The 20246-nt window shown below is 43.5% G+C and overlaps 1 protein-coding gene and 1 long non-coding RNA gene across 2 annotated transcripts in view; one reads left to right on the top strand and one right to left on the bottom strand.

Moving 5' to 3' along the window:
• Positions 1-20246, top strand: part of LOC309674154 — a 47054-nt gene that overhangs the window by 13654 nt on the left and 13154 nt on the right. The gene's annotated exons all lie outside the window — the stretch shown is intronic.
• COL13A1 (collagen type XIII alpha 1 chain) overlaps positions 3429-20246 on the bottom strand; it is a 95358-nt gene continuing 78540 nt past the window's right edge. The window contains exons 38-45 of the mRNA XM_082486109.1: positions 18592-18672; positions 16057-16092; positions 13457-13510; positions 13138-13191; positions 12301-12336; positions 9029-9115; positions 4685-4723; positions 3429-3752 (exon numbers count right to left, since the gene is read on the bottom strand). Of these exons, the coding sequence (XP_082342235.1) occupies positions 3750-3752; positions 4685-4723; positions 9029-9115; positions 12301-12336; positions 13138-13191; positions 13457-13510; positions 16057-16092; positions 18592-18672 (390 nt within the window). The 3' untranslated portion in view covers positions 3429-3749. The remainder of the gene's footprint in view (positions 3753-4684; positions 4724-9028; positions 9116-12300; positions 12337-13137; positions 13192-13456; positions 13511-16056; positions 16093-18591; positions 18673-20246) is intronic.

Raw genomic sequence — 20246 nt, 5'->3', positions numbered from 1 at the left:
TAGGGACCGACCCTCAAACTAAACTGTCACATTCAGGGTGGTGCAAACTCAGCTTTCTACCATTTGGGTTTTTCTTGAAACGCAAGGCACTTATGTTTGGGAAGAGCAGCTAATCAGTAAAATTTCACCGATTTGCAACCTCTGATTTATCCCCAGAGGCTGATGAGATTGTACCAATAGGAGGGGCTGTAGGCACAGCAATCTGAAACAGTTATCTATCTACTTCAGTTAAAAAAAAAAAAACAGGCTGTAGTCTGCAGCAACCATAAGGAATGTTTCTCACCATTTTCCTACCCTTATGACAGGTGAGTCATCTTACACATCATTTTTCCCCAGTTGTCTTTCATCTTCCATACTTTAGTGCAACTGCTGCAAATAATCTTGGGTCCTCTGTGCCTATGCCACCTGAGGTGCTGTGTTTTCTTGGTAGTCAGCAGCATGAGACAGTCATGACTCAATGCCCAACAGAGGCACTATGGGATTCCCAAAGTCCCCAGACACACCAGGCACCCGTCTGACAGCGGTTCAGCATCACCGCTGAGCTCACTACAGCGTTTTAGGTGTGCCGCTTCTGCTTCCTCGAGAAACCTGTGGGAATTAGCTACCTTGGTGCCCTTGAGAATTAGGTCAGAGCTAAGTTTTCTCCACAGCTGAAGTCTAACAATCCCTTTTGCCAGGGTGCAAAAGGAGCTGCTGGTTTGCAAATGAAAGTAGGTATTAAACCAATTTCCAATTCAGCAGACTTTCCTTCAAAATATCCTTCTCAGAAAGGTTTTAAAATACTTTCTGCTGAATTAAGTTCAGCTTTTTAAGGGAACCCAAAAGGAAAGATTAAACAAATCTCTGAAGGTTATAAACTCTGCTGCCCCAACAAGCACCTTTGGAGTTGTGCAGCTCATTTGAAGCCAAACCGATGCTATGAACAGAATGGTCTGAGATAAGGAAGAAAAAGGTAATAAGGATAAGAGCATGCGTTGATACTGGTGTGTATGTGTCTGTGTTTTGCTGATAGAAAGTAGCTGAGTCCTATGGAAGCTGTGGCACCAGAGTCTCTGGTGGTTTGCACTGGGGTAAGTCAGGAGCATCTCCACTGATAACAGCGGAATTATGCTGGGGCAAAGCTGAAGTAAAGAAAAAAAAATATCAAGCCTGTTTTGCTCAGACTCTTCCTCCTCCCCTGCCTCTTTGCTGACATAAGACAGGTACTTTCAAGAGTACTGGCAATTGCATTTCAAGGTCCCCCATGCCTCAGACAAAAGCTTTCTCTCTCACAAATATATCAGTTGAAAACCAGCCCAAGAAACAAACCAGATGCAGTATCATCTCGAGACTCCTTTACCTTTCAGTAGCTGTATCAAGACAACCTAACAGATGTATGCTTTGTTTGCTTTTAGGTAAGACAAACCCAAGCAAAGACAATCCCATGCAATGCAATCACAAACAACAGTTACAAAACAAAAATACACTACAGACGCCAAAGGGAACAGGAGACGCTGGCAGGTTCTTCTAGGGATCTGTAAGTTTTACAGGATTAAATATAGCCAACATTTTTAGAACGGGCCAAAGCATTCAAACTACCTACCTTGAGGGCTGAGCGCTACAAGACCAGCATAGAAGTTCACTGCTGCTGCTACTATAACCTTCCAAAACCAAGGCTGCCATCACTATATCAGGTTGGGTCTTTAGTAACTGTTTCATGTTTAACAGGTGTGGAATTAAAACACCAGTTGTGTGACATTCGTTTAAATTAGTGCTGTTCCAATTAGCTAAGTTTCACAGCTGCAAAGCCTTATAGCAGGGAGCCTTATATTAATGAGAAAACACACAAGAATCCCTCCCTGCTCTGCAGTTCATTTTCTTTCTGTTCTGTTTCAGCTCCAATACCCCGAGCATCTCATGAAAACATCATGCATGGAAAAGTTTCATCCAAAGGACAATGCTGGCATGAAAAGACACAGTTGTAAATATCATGAATCAGTTTAGGTTGAAAGTTGCAAAAAGTTTCCTAACTGCAAGAGCGATCTGAGTCAGGAACAGCCCATGGGATGGGGAGGTAAGAGAGACAGGGTGGTAGAAACCTCACTGTTTTTTTAGAAGATGTTCAATAGATTTCTGAAGGGGTGAGGTGACAAATGGATTGCAACAGTTGGGCTGGGCTCGGCTCAGTTCCTTGGGCAGTCCCTGCCAGGCCTTCTCCTCTGCATACAAGAGAAGCATGTCTCTTACTCTGTTGTTTTACTCTGATGGCCCTAAAAGGCTGTATGGAATTGGTTGGAAAAAATGAACTAATTAATAGTTTATAAACAGATGAACAGTGGCGGTGACGGCTTCAGCTGGCAGAGCTGTAGCCAGGAGAAGCCGTTGTGAACACAGCCCGTGATCCATACGTACAGCACCGCAGGAACCTTGGTGGTCAAAACAATCCAGCAACGCTGCGGGAGGGGTTGCTGAGCTCCGTTTGTAGTGGCAGCATTATGGAAGAGCAGGGCTTCGATGGACCAGTCTAACCAATGAATTACTGCCTGTGTTCCTCTGTTGGGATTTCTAAACAGTGCTAGTTTCTCTCTATGTCCCTGAAACTTATGGGTTGCAAACTATATTTCTCCCTTACATGAAGGGCTAAGGAAAGGGGACGAGGTTTAGGGAAAAGATTTAGGCTTTCACTCCTTTGCTCATTTTCTAAAAAAGGTATATTGTGATGTTTACTTTAGTCTGATAGTATAATTTTTCTTGATGGGTGGTTTAGACTTGAGACATTAACAAAGGTAGGTCAAGAAGGATAATTATGGTGCACATATGCAAATTATAATGACACACTCTGCAAATTTGCATGCGACCTTTGGTTAACATTTAAAAAAGCCATGTAGATTGATTTATCTAATAAACATTCGTTAGGGTATCATCAAGGTATTATTCTACCATATGCTTCATTTAAAATTAGGATTTAATTAAGCTACTTGCAGGCCTACAATTTAGAAAGATGTTAGAATTTCTTGCTGACCAGGGCTCGTTGTCATGACGGTTATTCCAGCTCTGGGAGGTGCTCTATTTTATTTTTATTTGTTATTATTTCCAGCTCATGGGAGCTGCTGTGTTTTAGCCAGAGGCAAGAGACTAAGAAATTCTCTTTGTACGCGCTAACTCCACGGCTCTCGGGGAAGGTGTTACTGTCCCTGCATAGCCGAGGAGCATCCTCTAGAGGAGCTGGCAGGGGGCTGTGCTTGGCTATCTGAATCTGATCAAGAAACAGACCTCGTTTGATAATTATTAATCATGGAATCTCTACGTACAGTGTCTGCTTTGATTTTTTTTTTTTCAGCAATACCTTAATTTAGTCTCCACAAAATTGTTAATATTTCACTTTAATTAAAAATACATAATATTTTGAAATAGTCTTGAATGATTCAGCTTGAAAAATGAGAACGACCTTTAAACCTATACAGGGCAGTTCCTTTGGGCACTTTTAATGCAATAATTTATTAAGTTCCTATAGTCATCATGTGTGCACAAATATCATGTAAATATTACAGCTGTACTCCATGACAAAACAAGCATAATGCAGACAGAATTATACAGAGAACTGACAAACGGGGAAGAAGGGACATCTAGTATTTTCTGTACAAAAAATATGCAGCTTTTTGATAATTTGTAAAAATGCATAACTTCTGGCATTTCAGAGAAAGGACACTGTATAAAAATAAATATTCTATGTACAATAACACACACAGGCCAGTCCAGGGTTAGAATCATCACTGCAAAAGAAAACATAAACGAGTGTTAGTGATGATTCACTAACAAGTGTTAGTGACAGTTCACTAGCAATGGTTAGTGACAGCTCAGCAATGGGGAAAGACCACTTCATGGGGTGGAAGGACAGTGTTAGGGAAGCTGGCTCCGAGGTCTCCAGAAGAAAAACAAATGGTGCTGGATCTCAGCACAGATCCTTTTCACTTCCCTGGGCAGTGAGGATGGGGGGTTTGACCCGGGCTGACTCCATTTTTTTCCTATCCCTGTGGCTTGAGTGCTTGGCATCAACGCATACAGCAAGTACTGAAGGTGGGCTAGACCCTGAGGAGTGGCAGACGGGTTAATGGGAACCTCCAAAGGGGGCTCCCGGGGCAGCTGAACCATCGGAAGCAAAGGGAGAGTAGAGGAGACAGGTACTTAGAGCCCCCTTTCAGAGCTATCCTAGAACAAAGCTAACAAGCCTGTCCCCTCGGAGCAGGGTCTGCCCCAAGCCCAGCTGCCAGGCCACCCCTCAGTGGGTACACTGGGGGGTCTGGTGCCAAGAGCCTGGCAGGGCATGCAGGGGCACCGAGCCAGTTTGCTCTGCTGCGCTCCCACCAGCCTCCCGTGGCACCCAGGTTACCTGGGGTATGCCAGCTCCCATCCTCTGGTAACAGAGTTGACCGGGTAGAAATCTAAGTTTTGTGCCAGTATTAGAGTACTTCAAGGCCAGGCAGCTCAAAGACCACAAATACAATTCTCTCCCTTTTAGCTTATAAAACTAACGAGCAATATACAAACAAGGGAGCATTTTGCTTGCTGCTTTTCAGGGGCATGGTCCTGGAAACCCCACGCATGCCTCCACACCTTTTTTGCTCTTAGACTCAGTGAAAAACATCAGCAGGACCCATAGCACTGCCATCTTAGCACAGTCACAGCATTTCCAGGATTATTTTACCTTATTCCAGCAGCCTTGAACTGGAAGGCCATCTTCCCCCTGGAAAAAAGTCAGATGAAATAGCAGTTTAGGACACAGGAAATAGTGCAGAGATCGAGAAAAGGAGGAGTGGGTTAACTATTACAGCTGCAACAAACAGTCTGAACCAGGGCTGGAGGAATAATCTGAAAGATATTCCTCACCCCTTTGGAGTGACCCAGGCTTCTGGCTGACACAACCAGCGTAGTTTGCAGCAAGGGCTGGGGCTGAAGAGGGGGATTGCCCGCAGGGTACGCAAGGAACTTATGTACACAAGGTCCATAGGCTGGTTCTCATTCTTCGCTAAGGCAGGCATTTAGCCAGGCTTCCTCGAGGGAAGGAGGGAGCACAGGAGGTCCCATTCAGCCAGAAAAATACTGCAGGAAGTTGGCAGTGGAAAGCACGAGATGGTTGGTTTTGTCCTCAGGCTTGACTCTATACTGCTGAGGTTATAAGCAAACCACACAGGCAGTGCTAATCTTGGGTCTGAAGGAGGGGCTGAAAAAAACCTCCATTTCCTTTCTGCCCTGTTTATTAAAGGGTTTGCTTTATCACATGAGAGACTGCCCAGCTGTCCCCTCTTGCCTCTGAGAAGATCCTCCTCCAGGGAAATGAGGAAGGCAAGAAGCTGGACAGCCCCTGTGCTGGTTGAGGATCTCTCAACCGATACCCTGAAGTCTTGGGCTATGCATCCCAATGTAGGCATGTGATTTTTATTTTTTTTTTAATATTGAAGAAGGTTAGATACTTTAAGAACTGAGACTAAATGGTTGGAAAATGCTTTTGTGAATTCCTGCCATTAATTTCATCTCTGTGCAGCCCTATTTGATGTGAGAAAACAGGAAATTATGTCAATGACAAGGTACTCTTGAGCAGGAGATAAAGTCAGACGTAAGGAGATACACAGATGCATGAAAAGACAAATATTTCTGCTGTGTGTGCTTGTCAGATTTGTGGGCGATTGGTATTCCCCAGGAGAACTCAAAAGCAGGGAGTGAAATTGGACAACGCACGATGCGGGTGCATTTCTTCATTCAAATGACTCAGTTCTCACTTCTTCAAGTACAGAGTGAGAAATCTGCAGTGCATATCATCCCATTTGAGAAGGGGAAAGGAAAAAAAAAAAAAAAAAACAGAAAAGCAAATGCATAGTAGTATACTGAGAAGTAAACTAAAAGGAGGTGCACTTTCAAGGTACTGATGAAGTGAATGTTGCCATTATACTACAACCATATTGCTTTTCGAATGCATTTTTTTGACTGTGGTCTCCTTGTGATATTTCCTCCCCCTCCCCTCCCCTATGAGGAAATACTGCATTACAGGTTAATTACTGGGTAAATTGTGGCGTTCCCATTGGTACATTGGTGGTGGTAGGAATGACTGGTGTAGTGCATTGCGGGAGGAGATGGGAAGTTAGGTGTATGAAGGAATGGGAGGCCAGGGAGTTATAGCTTAGGGATCAAAGGAAGACCAGGGTCACAAGGAAGTGTTTGTTGCAGGCGAATTTGCTGAGAACGGAAATGCAGCATGCTTATTAGTACCAAGTATCTCCTTCCACATATCTCAGATTTGTAAAGCATTAGTTCACGGCCTCTGTAAGTTACACACATGGATGTGTCAGCTGGATACTAAGCTTTTAACCTAGTTGGATCAAAAAACATGCTTATTCACGTTCCCAAGCTAGTTTGCATGCCAGAACACTATATATAAAAAAATAATGGCATCTGTATTTCACCAGATTTTCTGGCAAGTTTCCCTTAACAAAAATAGGTATGAAGAAGCGTACGGTCTAACATGGCCATGCAGGGTGAATCCTAACTGAGAGCAGAGACAAAAAAAGAAAGGTAGTTTACCAGGGCACTGGTAGAATCCCTGCACCTGTGAAATCAGGTGCCTTATTTGGCTGAAACTTATTCCCTAGAAACCTGGCCGTTATTAGTGGGAGGAGAAACACACGGCTCAGTGTTTTTTCCTCCTTTGTGGACTGTTCTGGGCAGATATTATTTCACCTGTGGGACTGCCAGAAAAGTTTCTTTCTGTTACCCAGAATACACAGAGCAGCAACTGAGACTTTGCAAGTGGTCACCGTTACAGTCACTGCCCCAAAGAGAACAGCAGCGCCCAAAGGAGGGAACACTGGAAGGAAGACTAATGTTAGCTCTTCACAAAGGTCAAATAACAAAGGTTTTTAGTAGCAATTTCAGGGCTAGTTTCCTGAGGAAACTAAGAAAACCTTCCAGACTAAATGTGGCTTTTTTCTTTGGGACACTTTTTTTCCAGCTAGTTGAACTAACTGATATCCCATCCCTTGTAAATGGCATCAAACATCTTTAAGTGAGCATAAAGCTTGGAATAACCATCCTCAAGCAAACTTAATCATGCCAAATGGGGGCTGGAAGGGCAGTGGAGTACAAATTTCAACATATTATGGGGTTGAGACTGCTGTAGGGAGAAAAACCTCACCTGAATGCTGCATCTTCAGAAAATCTCAGAGTAAAGTAACAGATTAGTGATGTTTAATGGGATATTTAGAAATTAGTTGAGTCTAAGTCTTCCTGAATACCTTTGTCCTACAATAGCTGGACTAGATGAGGCACTAATGCAATAATTATCCTTTAATACTGGAATAAAATAGACATCGGGAAACAGGCAATTCCAAATTCAAGTTTCTTGGATGCTATGGGTACCATTTGGACTTCTCAGGAGAGTCACAAATAGGAATTATCTGGTAGGAATTGAGGGAGATAAGTGTCCAGTTAATATGTTTCACATGGGTTTGCTAACAGGATAACCATTTTTTTCAGTCATCTTAATGTATAGGGTGACTGAGGTAATACCGAGCAGTGTCAGGCCATGCTAGTCACATATGAGCACTTAAAAACAGAGTTAATGAAGGACATGAGCATTGCAGCTCCTTTCTACGAAGCCAGGCCAGTGCAGAGGCAGATCTTCACTCATTAGTCTACTGAAAGTTGTCAAAGTGAAGGCAAAGGAAGAATCGAAGCAGTTGTAAATAAATTCGCATTCCGGCTACTTTTTTCCTCATGCCACAGAGTAATGCTGATGGCAGTTGTGAATCACAGCCTGAAGGGAAGGGCCTGTTTCTGACAACAGAGGCACAGGGAAGGTAGGATGGAGATAGGTAAGGAAGGAACTGCCAGGTGTTTCTGGGGCATGCAGCTGTTCAGAGGTATCAGAAAATAACAACCATGATACAAAAAGCAAACAAGCATGCAGGAAAGGGAAGGTACGCCATACCAATGGGCATGGGGCATCCAGGCCGTCCAGCCCAGGTAACCCCGGCTCACCCTTCTCGCCTTTAAAACCTCGGAGACCCTGTTTATGAAATCAACCACTATCGTTATTTCAGCTAATGCCAGTCACCTCCATGTCACGGGAGGAGAGGCTAAGTCCCCAACTGGGACTGTCCCAGGGCACTCTGCTGCACACCCAGAATACAGATGTCCCATTGTTTCAGTTTTAGTTTTGCCTGCATAAGCACTAGTAGCACTTTCCTTTCTGTTTTTCTGTAATCTATGAGTCCAGACATACTTCTCCGAGTTAAAACTGAGAGGATAGGAATGGGGTTTCGTCTGTTCTGAAATCATCCATTCTTCCTATCCTCACTAGGAAACCTAGCAGCTGGATTTCTAGATGCATGATTCACAACTACTCCAGGGATTTATGGCAGCACTACAGATTTTTGGCAGCGTTTGCTGCAGCGTATGAGTTTAGATTAAAATGTATACATATTCCTATATTTATTCATTTGTCTAGATTTATAGACAATATATTTTGACAGAAACATATCCCATTTAAAATAACTGAGATTTGTTTTCCCTCTGGGTAATGCAGCTCGAGTGCCCTGTGTCGCTCTCAGGCGATGACGTCAGCTTGCCGTTATTCCAAGGCAAGAAAACCAGTATTCAGGTTTTGCTGTTATGTGGACATGATGACATTAAACATCTCCAGAGAGGAACCATAACTAGCAGAAAAGGAGACACAGGGCTCTATCCGCAAAGGAGAAAGCCCTAGGCTCCCAGCACATGGGACGCTCCCAGCACATGGGACACTCCCATGTACCCCAAACCTTTGTGAGCTCTGGAAGAGGAAGGAATATAACCGTGGTCACTCAACAGCCTGATTGCTCAAAGGAGCAGCTGTTCCCCACTGAAGAACACAGCTTTGCCATAGAATGCTGTGGGAACCAGGCTGAGCCTTATCCGAGTGGTGTACTTTTGCAAGACCATTATTTATGTTATGATTTCCTTCTTTCTTCCCCGTCAACAAATCTTAAAACAATACATTTGATGAAACAGAACATACCAACGGACAGGGTGCATCTAATCCAGGCGCTCCTTGGTCTCCCTTATCCCCTTTAGACCCTCTAGAGCCTTTCTTGCCCCTCTCCCCCTGTAAATAATAGTTTAATCCAAGAAAAAAAAGAATACACAAAAGCTTTAGGATCATCCATTTCAAACAAATGTCAGCGATAGTTTAAAAAAGGATAAACATTTAGGAAACATTTTGAAAGCAGAGAAATCTCCCTCTGAGATGTTAAGTGAAAAACAACGTATGGAGCTACTAGCTGTTACTTAGCCACATAAACGCATCAGCCATTGCTAAAAATCCCACACTGACAGACTGAAAGGGCTCTGCATCAAAGGGGTTACAAGTGCCTCTGAACTTTACAGATAGGTCTATAGTCAGCCAGCGGAGCACGATGACTCCTCCACCAGTACCATTGTTATGAGACTACTTCTCAGTCTTAAAGAAGTTATCACTGTTATCATTATCAGTCTGCATGGCCCGGTTGTCCTTTGGGATGCTCTGAGTAGCGCTCCCCCAGAAAAACCTGTTAGACAGGGACTAGCCCTAAGCAGCACAGGGTAGCCGCTGGTCCCTGGCCCTGTTATGTAGCAGCACAGACATACCCCAGGAAGGTGCGATTCTTACAGTGGCTTGATGGTACAATTTTTCCGCAGGCTCCAGGTTGAATTTACACCAGAGCCAGGGCAGGACGGAAACAAATTTAAAAAAAAAAACCAAAGTGGAAGGTTGCTCTCTTGTGGAGGGGCAGCATTAGGTCAATGAAAGCCAGCCACAAGAGGGGCTGACGGAATGCCCAGATGCCCTCACCAAGGAAGGATACATCCCACCTGTCGCAGGTCAGCCAAGACAAGGTATGGCATGGGCATTTGACAGTTGTATCTATGCCAAATAGTTCTGTATAACAGAGGAAATTCTTAAAGCCGCTGAGCATAAACCAGGGAAATGGGCTGCTGCACAGGGAATTGAATTTAGGGTCCTTGTGGAGAGGGTTAAAGGAATTAAAGGATAAAAATCAGACAGCACAGGTTGCTGTTTCTTCTTTTTTTTTTTTTTTTAAAAAAAAAAAGTGTTAAACCCAAAGCTGGCAAGAGAAATGGATGGGAGAGGAGAGGCGATGAGGAGAAGTCACCCAGAACCAAGCACTGGAACAGAGAGGATAATCCAGGAAAATGCGGCATGGGTTGCTCTGGAGGAAGGAGGAGGGAACGAGGAAGAAAGGCGGAAGAGGAGGAAGGGATAAAGGGGACAAAGGTGGACCTGTAGGAGCGAGGAAGACGCACATACACACAAGAAAAAAAACACAGGCATTAAAATAACAGTGAAGATATCAGCATGGTAGCACAAGTTCAGGGTTTACACTTTTTCAGCTGGGTTACTTGAAAGGCTGTCTGTTCCCATTGCTACCTCGTGCCACGATTCTGTCTCTGCCTGTCTCCAGGCCCAGCTATGCTGTACTCCCACACTGAACAAAGGGCAGCAGGAGCGTTTCTGGGATTTAAAAAGCACTGCTCTGCCTGAAGTAACAGAGTTGATTTTGGTAAGCTATTTGGGAGCTAAACAAAGTGGATCCTTATTTTTAATGTGCTCAACACAGAAAACCTTCAGATTAAAGTGCTGTGCATACTACTGCTGTCTGAAAGAGAGAGAGGCACTTCAAATGAACACATCTCCCACTTTTAAAGAGGCGGGTGTTGTATTCCAGCCCCCTGTGGAACAGGTCAGAAGTGGAGTACAAAAAACTTAGTGGGAAAAGTGGTATTTTCTGGGATCCCGCCTAGTGCAAAGATAGTGCACTCGCCCATTGCTGCAGTGAGACAAAGTGCATGCATGCTTCAAGGGGCCAGCAAAACTTCCCACTCATGCTTTCCAACTCATCCTCTACAAGGAGGTGCAGTTTCTCCCAGTTTTCATTTGCTTTTGTGAGAGCTCAGAAAAATCCTATCTACAGCTAATGAAAGATCCTTCTTTTAAATAAAATACCCAGTTTAAAAACCAACTGAAAAAGTCTAGCAATTCTGTTAAAGTTATTTTTTTTGTTTAGGAGCCACACAAATGAAACAAAATACATCTTAGTGAAGAGGAAGTTAAGAAGCAAAGCCAGAAATGCAATGGTTAAAAAAGGGGAGAACTTTGGAGCTCCCATGAGACTTGGACCTTTCTCCCCTAGTTTAAGATGCCAATTGGCTACTGCTTTCCAAAACTGCCCATTCTGTGCAGAGTAAGGTGACAAATATATTGCAGATAAAGGACAGAGAACACTCACTATGTATCAAAAGCAAATTCATATAATGAAATCACTGCACAGGCACATGCACTATAAAACTTTACATTTTCAGTTAAACTTAGGTGATACCAGAGTCTTATGAAGAGAAGGTACATGTGTATGTGTGAGGACACGCATAAAGGCATACACATGTGTACTATATTGAACTGCTTGACATATTTATCCAATTGTAATCTTACAAAGACTCTTAATCCAGAAGTCAGTCATATTTCTAAATATAAATTATATTCAACTGTAACTCTCAACTGTTTTTATCAAAAAGATTCAGAACCTTAATAGGCAAGAAATCCCTTATGTTGTGGAAAACCTGATGAAAAAGCAAGGAGCTTCTCAACATACGCTTTTAAGTACTGTTTATCTTTCTGTAACACAGGTGGTATGACAGAAAAGCAGCAATTCATGTTATTGGTTTTCACCCAACTCTTCACCATCACATCCATTCAGGACAATGCCTGAGGAGACTTCACATCCGATTCTTTAAGTAGGCGAATTTAACTTATCCTTCCCAAATTTCCATCTTCCAAATTCTCTGGAGGATCATTTGCTAGAGGGCAACCTTCTTTTCTGTGCTTCAGGGGGAATTTAAAAGTAACGTAATAAGATTTGCTGACTCCACCGCAGTTAATTCTCATGGGAAACCCTAAACACATCAGTAAATAGATAAGCAGGATTTCCTAAAGTATGCCACGTTGGCCTAACTCTACTACACATGCAGTCCCGTGCTTCAGTGAGAACAGAGCTATGACAACAATGAACACATTAGAAAATCCCTTCTAGAGCTTTCAGATGTACCATAATGTACCATGTGATTATACAAGCTACAGGTATCACCTTGTAAAATAAAAGTTTGTAAAGTTACTTATATGAAGGTCTAGCAGAGAGAATTACATGCTAGCTACTTGAGGTTGCTCAGGAGTTAACTGGTCTATCACTGTGTGAAGACGTTAGTAACTCAACACAAGAAGTTTGCCTGGTAACTTACCCGGATTCCTTTCTCACCAGGTAGACCTTGTAAACCCTGAAATATATCAAGACAAAAAGAAATATTTTGAAACAAGTAGGCCCCATTGTATTCCCACTCAAAAAGAAGAAGGTATACCCAGGAGTTTGTTTTTTTTCAATTTGCACCAATTGCTCTATAGTAAAAAAAAACAAAAACAAAACAAAAAAACTTTGCCAGGAGACAACCTCCTCTTCACCTCCATTAGGCCATCCAGGTTGTAACACCACTACTACTACTCTAAGGATTCTTCAGATAAAAATTAAACTAGTTTAGAGAATCCAGTCCCTGGAAAAAGCAGAAAACTTCCTTTTTTTGTGTTAAACAACAAAGCAGCTCCATGATTACATGAAACTAGAGTTCCAACACTAGCCCCATCTTGCAAAAAGTAATCCCAAACGATGGAAGAAACCTCACTGCTGGCAGCTTTTGTCACTGCAGTGACAAAACAGGGCTCCCTCAGAGACATGGAAGGTAGGCACCCAAGCTGTGGAAAGGTCAACGGAGCAGATAATCCAAAATGCTGCTTTGGAGCACAAGATACATATCCTGGGAATCCCATGCAGCTTCTTTTGGTAGAGTCTGAGGACCAAAGTGAATTAACAATTTCCCTTTGGCTTCATCCACCTCATACTGAATCATGACTCTGAAGCTACCGAGCTCTTTCTGTTGCTCCTGTAGCATGCATAAGCTTGTAACTTTGGTTCTTTAACACCTAACCTAGCTGAAATTGCAAATGCAATATTACAGCAGCATCTTAAGCTATCAACCTCAGCAAGGAAACAGGCACTGTAGATAAGGAATCCCTCCCATACTTACAGGAAGCCCTGCTGGCCCCATTGGTCCTACAACTCCAGGATCTCCTTTACTGCCCTGAAATGGAGACCAAAGAGTAGAAATTGTTACCTTCCCATTCAGTACAACATTGCTATAGAAGAAAAGTAAAGGACCTGTTTCAAAACACCTAAAATCCCCACAAATGAGGTACTCAAAAATCAAAGAGGCTGAGCTGAGGGTCTTAAATGCACAAGGAGAGAGCAGTTCCAGCTCTAGAAAAACCTAGAGCTTCTCTATCACAGGGAGCTGCGGTATCTTCAAAGAAGTTACAGAGCATTGGTCAGTCCTGAAGCAAACTCACCCTTTCTCCTTTTGGTCCTGCTGGTCCCAAAATCCCAATTGGTCCTGGAGTACCCTGTAATTGTAGGAAGGAAAACACATCAGGACATTTTTATTCTAGGGCCTCATTAAAGCCAGGAGGAGACACTGCTGCTCCTTTAGGAAAAAGCACAACTGAGGACAGTCTGGTGGCGGAAGGCATCTAGCACCACTACAGCTTTCAGTGTTGGTGGCGATGGATTTGAAGTAACTTTGTAGGCAATTTGAAGAACATGAACTGCTACTTTAGATCACACAGCACCATTTTACAGAACATTATTTTTAATTTTGAAACTGTCTCTTGACAATTGTTACAGCAGGCATTTCTACCAGTTCCACAGGAGGGAATTTTTTCTCTCTAGTTTATATCAGACAAGGCTGAAAGCTGTAGCAGAATAAAGGCCATATAGATATACGATAAGCAATTTTCTTTATTTTCTTATTTTCTTTTTTTTCCCCGGGCATCAGTTGAGTTGAACAAAAATGAAAGAGTTTGGTTACTTGGTGGCAGGCAGCCAGTCAGTCATGCAAGTTGAAAGACGCCATGCTGCAGAGATGAATGCAGATACATACATACACAGACACAAACAAAGAGGGGGATCGTTCAATCCCAGTCCCTCTGTTCCCTTTTTGCCATTTACAACACTCCAACCAAGCTCTCAATCATGCTAACAGGGAAAGCCAGTCTTTTTGCTAACCCTTTGACACGGGGGCTGTTTCCCACTAGCATACCAAAGTCACTTCCCAGTGCTGCTGAGACGTGCTCGGGCTTTGGGAAAGTAACCCAGTCAAAGCTTATCTTTCATGTGGCCAATACAGCAGTGAGGCAATAGTCCTTCTGGCTGAGGAAAAGATTCATGCACTTTCAACTCTGCATACACTCCTTGAACTTTTGGAGTATTCCCTGCTGGAGCGGCTAACACAACTCTCCCACAACCCGTTCTGCAGTCTAGACAAAGTATAGCCTTCAAATTTGCAGTGTGTGCTACACCCACCGAACTACATAGCCTAGGTAGGCATTCACCTTCCTAACCCTACATCACATACTTTTAGATCGGCAAGAACCATTTAGCTATTGATCTACAGTTCCTTCATGGAGCCTCGATAAAGGGATACTTTTGAGGCCCACTACCTGCTGTCTAGGAAGGACAAAGGAGGAAGCTTCCTGAATAGGGAAGTCTTTTTTCTAACAAACAGCCTTAAGGAAAAGGGTCTTGCACTTTTTAGTGACTAAGGATTGCAAGCTTGCATTAAAGTAGCCCCTCTGATATGAGCAGGATGGCTCATGTGGATCAGGAGAGCTCTTCAGACAAGCTAAGATCTGTAGAATATAAGTGGAGAAGTAGTTCATGCAGCACACAACTTCAGCGCACTGAAGGAACTGAGAAAAATCAGGTTTTCCTTAGATTCATGCACAGGAGTTCACATCATGCAAATCTTAGTTGCCTGCACATATGCATCATTTTAAGATCATTTAGTGCAATGACATACATTGACATGTCACCTGCGCATTTATAAAATTAAACCTACAATTTCCCTAAACTAGTGAGTGTATAAGTTGCCATTCAGATTCTGTTCAGAAGTTAGAGCAGCTGAATTATTTCCAGTTACACCAAGGAGGAGAAATTGCTTTTCTTTTTAAATAGCCGAACGGATTGCACATGGGTGACACGTAATTTCTTGAGAGGAATTAAAAATACTTAGCCCTTATTTAACAGCTTTTACCCAAGGATAGCAGAATGGTTTGCAGAACCAGGTTAGCATTATTTGTCTCATTCTGAATTTGACAGACCGAGAAGACTTAGGAACAAGGAGTTTATTTCCTTCACATCTCACAGCAAGTTAGCAACAAGAGGTGGGAATCTCACATCTTCCTGCCCCACCATAGATGTCAATACCTCTCAGATATATATACTAGACCAGAACACACTCCACCGCTCCCGCCCCCAGGTATCTGGGGCTAAGGAAATCATGGAAGGAGTTGCTGAAGTTGGATGGCATTCTGCTGCTGAGAGGTGAAGGGGCTAGTCCTGCTTGCCAAAGGTCTTTCAGATGCAACTTCTCCACGTGGCAAGATGTTTACCAGGCTGTGGAGTGATACCTGTAAGCATACCTGCAACCCATGGCAATTGAGCCTCAAGTGCCATGTGTGAAAGCAACACACAAAGCTTTGCGCTCATAGGACAAAACACACTGGCATTATTATGCCTAAGACAAAACTGTAGAGCTACCGTCGTGAAAAGGCGGCAAGCAAGGCTACAACGGAGAACAACAGGATAGAGCCCCCTCATGATAAAGAGGACAGGAGAACAGAGCATCACGGAACCATGCAGAGGTTTCATTCATCTTGTTATTGAGATAAAGCGGAACAAATAGGCTGTGATCCCAGGATCCAGACAGACTCATAGCATCAAAAAAGACAAGCGTGTGACATCACTTCTCAGTCTAAGCTTAACCCCCCTCCCAAGCCTGCTTTGGAGAAAAAGGTGGTTATTCCTGGTGTAAACAAGACTGGTGGAAGAGACGAGACAAATCACGATACTGGGGAGGAGGAACGTAGGGTAATGGAGAAATGGAACTCACCGGTGGTCCAGGCCTGCCGTCTAAACCTGAAGCACCCTGAACAGACGGGGGAGGGTTAACAAAAACAAGGCGAGAGGGGAAGAGGGTGAAGGGGAAAGGAGAGGGGAGGGGAGAGGTGAGTGAAGCAGTGACTTGAGACAAACATACGCTTGCAATAAACAAAAATTAAGATCTCCAGGACAGATGATGGTACTTACAAGCAAACCAACAAAAACATAGAAACACTGAATACATACAATGTTGACCTACAACTTTCAAATCCTCTTAAGAATACAGATTTCCCTCTTTCAGTGCTACCAAGAAAACCTCTGAGGAAGAAGCTGGTCTGTGACAGGTGATGAAAAAGACAATGCGACAGTGGAGTTAAAACATGCATTGCCTTTGTGAGAGGTTGGGCAACACAGATGAGACACAAGGCTCAGAGGTCTGTGGTCACAGAGGCATTACAAGCAGTGCAGAGCCATCAGCCGTTCGAGTTCCTACCAAGAAACTCAGGTCCTATAGGTGTACACTTAGTCAGCTGCAGGCTTGCTCCACTCTACATCCAGTTGTTCAGAACCTTATAAAACAGGTGGCTCATCTTTCTGTGTCACCAGTGCAGATTTACACCAGACAGATTAAGTGGCACTTTTCTGTGCACTTGGCTCTTGCTCTGAATTTCCTCATTCATAGGACCTAACAGTGGTTCTGCCCAAGACCCATCTAGCCCGGTGTCTTGTCTCTGACGGTGGCCAGAAGAGAAGGCTTTGGTAGAATATAAGTACCAAATACTGCATTTTCTTCCACTTGAGTATGACAGGTTCCTCAGCTCGTCAGCCATACAGAGAAGCCCAAGGCTACTGCAGACAATCAGTGCTGCAACAAGCTAAAATTCTGGCATGATGTCAAGCCCTAAGTCACACATGAAAAGGCAGCAGATCCAGCTGTGGGATTTTACAGAGTCCAGCTTTGAAATATTTCAGTACCTGTTTGGCATTGCATTTATTTTGACAGGCTGAAAACCCACTGGATCAGGCATGGAAAAGTTTATGAAGGAGGTTAGGTTGCTCTGAGGAGGGGTACAAGTTCCACAGTACCTCTCTGGTCTTAAGTAACAGCTCAGTAACTGTGCTTCCTAGTTGGCCAGCTGATACTGTTGCTCCAAACACAAAACATTTCTAAGAGGACACTTCTGGGCTAGTCTTCCTCCCTCCACAGCTCAGGAAGAGATGTGAAAAGCCAAGGGACCCTGGTTTCTCATGGGGTTCACTGCTGTAGGAGAACCAGCTAGCATATTCCTTGCCACACCTATAAGCTCGTCAGGATAATTGCTGGGGCATCTTCTGCTCAGCCTGTCACAAGGACCTCCTTCCCCTGTCCTGATACCACACAGACTTGAAGGGGTAACTGTTTACACAGAAAGCTTCCATTTGCAATTCTTAGGGCAAAACAGGGACTGCGTTTATACTTCTTACTGCTTCACTGAGGCACAATCCTTTGCATTTGAGCTTTCCAAAAGCATCGCTTTCTCCCCACTGGCTCTGCGTGGAGCCACAGTGAATGCACTCATGATGAGCTCACTGGAGTGCCTAGAGTTAGAGGAGATGCATCCAGGCCCTACAGGTGACAGCTATATAGCACAACTAAAAGAGGAAAACATTTTACAAACAAAGACACGCACATTTTAGCCAAAGTCAGGGACGAGGGATCTGGGTGATCAAACACAGGCCAAGAAAGTCATACGGTACACAAGATGCGCTTTGCAGTGCTTGTTTCCAGGCAGTACGTTCAGCAAAGGGAGAGGGCGTGCTCTGCCACCAGGGCTTTTTATGAGTAGAGAGCTTGGGGGCTGGCAGAGCAACTGGATGGGACTGAGTTACCACTAATTCATTATCAGCTGTCAGTTCAGACAGAGGGTGAAGAGGCTTTTAGCAGATGTGAGCTCAGAGTTTCACAAAGCCTTCAGGTTTGTGCCTAAAGCTCCTGTAACTTCCTTATAATTCTGCCACAATTCCTCCTTGCTAAGCTAAGGAGTGCACTAATGCTAGTCCAGGGTGACTGAGTTCACATGCAGCAGGGAGTACAGCAGGCTTCTACCCTGCAAGGAAAGCACCGATTCCATTGCAGAAGTGATAGGAAAGTATTGCCTAGTGAAGAAGCTGGATGTGTTCAGAACCACCAAACTTTTGTACAAAGTCTGGCCCAGGTGACAAATGGCTTCCTTTTCCACTTTTTTTTTTGACTTCTGTTTCTGGTCTTGCCCCACTGCCCTGAAGTACAAAGCACCCACGGGAAAGCTACTGTTTGTTTTTCCCAATGCTGCCAGAAGCAGGAAGAATTAAAGTGATCACTGATCTATTTAACAGATCTAAAAGATGGAGGTTCAGTACACAAATTGAGGCTCTAAGTTTAAAAAGCAAAGGCACAGTTATTTATAGACCATCGCTTTCTTTGACTTCACATATCAGATCCCTGCGAGTGTCTCCTATTGAGAGATCTTCTTACAGCTGATATAAGTTTGGCTTGTAAAGTGCTGCTTGCTTCCTGGATACTTACGGGTAATCCCAGTGGCCCTCTGTCTCCTTTTTCACCCTGGGCACCCTTCTCTCCTTTCATTCCATCAATCCCAGCTTCCCCCTAAAGGAAGGATGGAGCAGAAAATAAACCCACCGTAACACCACTTATATAACAAACATTCCTCCCTTCAGAGAGCACCGACGCGGCAGGGAGAATACAAGAGGCAGCAGAGCAATGCTTCAGCCCGATTCTCAGCCCAACCTTAAGAAAACCAGTATCAGCCAAACAACCTCTGCGTAAGCACTTGTTTTAAATCAACACCAGTAAGAGAAGATTCAGGCCCAGTGGGTAAAGATGGTCGGGGGGAACTGAGCTCACTTCTGTATTGCTCTCCCTGCTATTGCAGGGAGTGTCAGGGTAAATATAAGTAGCCAGAAGTTATATGATAGGCTGGGGTCACATTTTAAGATGTGGATTGATTGGAAGTGAAAGACAGGTGTCTATAAGCTTTGAAAAAAAAAAATTCATACTGAAATACACAAAGGCATCAATTTCAAAGTTTGGGGAAAAAAAAAATCATCATTCCTTTTCCTATGGTATTTTTTAATTCTGTATTATAAACTATAAAGTAGTATTAAACAAAATATTCCTTTTTTCATAAATTCAAAATGCAACCCAAAGCTTCCTCCCCCCCAGGCATTTTAAAACACTATCTTGGTTGCATTTTGAAACAGAAGTGTCAGAAGAACCAAGTCTGCACAGAAAGAGCAAGTCTGCTTGCTGTACTCTTCTACGATTGTAGGGCAGCACATTGCTGGCTCACTACCAGCACTCCAGTTTCCATACAGCCACGTGTCACTGCCCACTGCCATACAATACGAATTGGCTTGAGCACATACCTGGAAGAGTTACTTATTTCTGACATGTCTGCAAAGGGTATGAAATGCTCTTTTTCCCCACTACCAAAAGCCTCATTACGAAAAGACTTATTACAAATTGCAGGGATGGAACAAAAACTTCCAGGCTCGGGACATCTCATTGCACCTGCTAATTAGGTCTCCATGGATCCTCTGTTCAAGGAGAAACTGGTGCGGTACTTCCTCTGTCTATAATCCAGCCTGTGCTGTGCGAGACTTTCACCTGCACTTGTTTGGCACATATTCCAAAGACAACTGCACCTTACGGAAGTTTCCCAGACACCCGATAGCACTGGTTAGTGAGTTACAGACAAGCAAGACAGATAACTGTATCTGTAATCAACACCTGGAGAAAAGATGAATTGGGATAAATATACCATCCCCTTTAACACCCAAATAGCGCTGGTAGCCAAACACTAAGCATAACCAGGAGAATTAAGACACTTCCCCTATTTTCCAATCTTTGCCAAGAACGTCAGAGGAGAAACGCAGCTCTCCTTGAACATTTCCACTCAAACATTTTTTTCATCTAGGTACTGTTTTACGGCAGGCAAACTAATGGGTGCAGGCTGAGCATAAACATATTTCGACAGAGATTAGAAAGCTTCTAATCTCCAAGAACAGTGAAGTTCTTCAGTGGCTTTACAGCATAATTTACTGGGTATAGAACCTGACTAATTTTAAGCTAGAGCCCAGTTACTTGGGATTGTATGATAGGCTGTACAGACCTTCACCCTTCAGACAAAGTTTTCAACCAAGTTCTCATGGGAAGATTTC

This window comes from Vanellus vanellus (genome assembly GCF_965231255.1).
Source record: "Vanellus vanellus genome assembly, chromosome: 7".
NCBI lineage: Eukaryota > Metazoa > Chordata > Aves > Charadriiformes > Charadriidae > Vanellus > Vanellus vanellus.
This window is presented reverse-complemented; position numbering and strand designations above follow the sequence as displayed.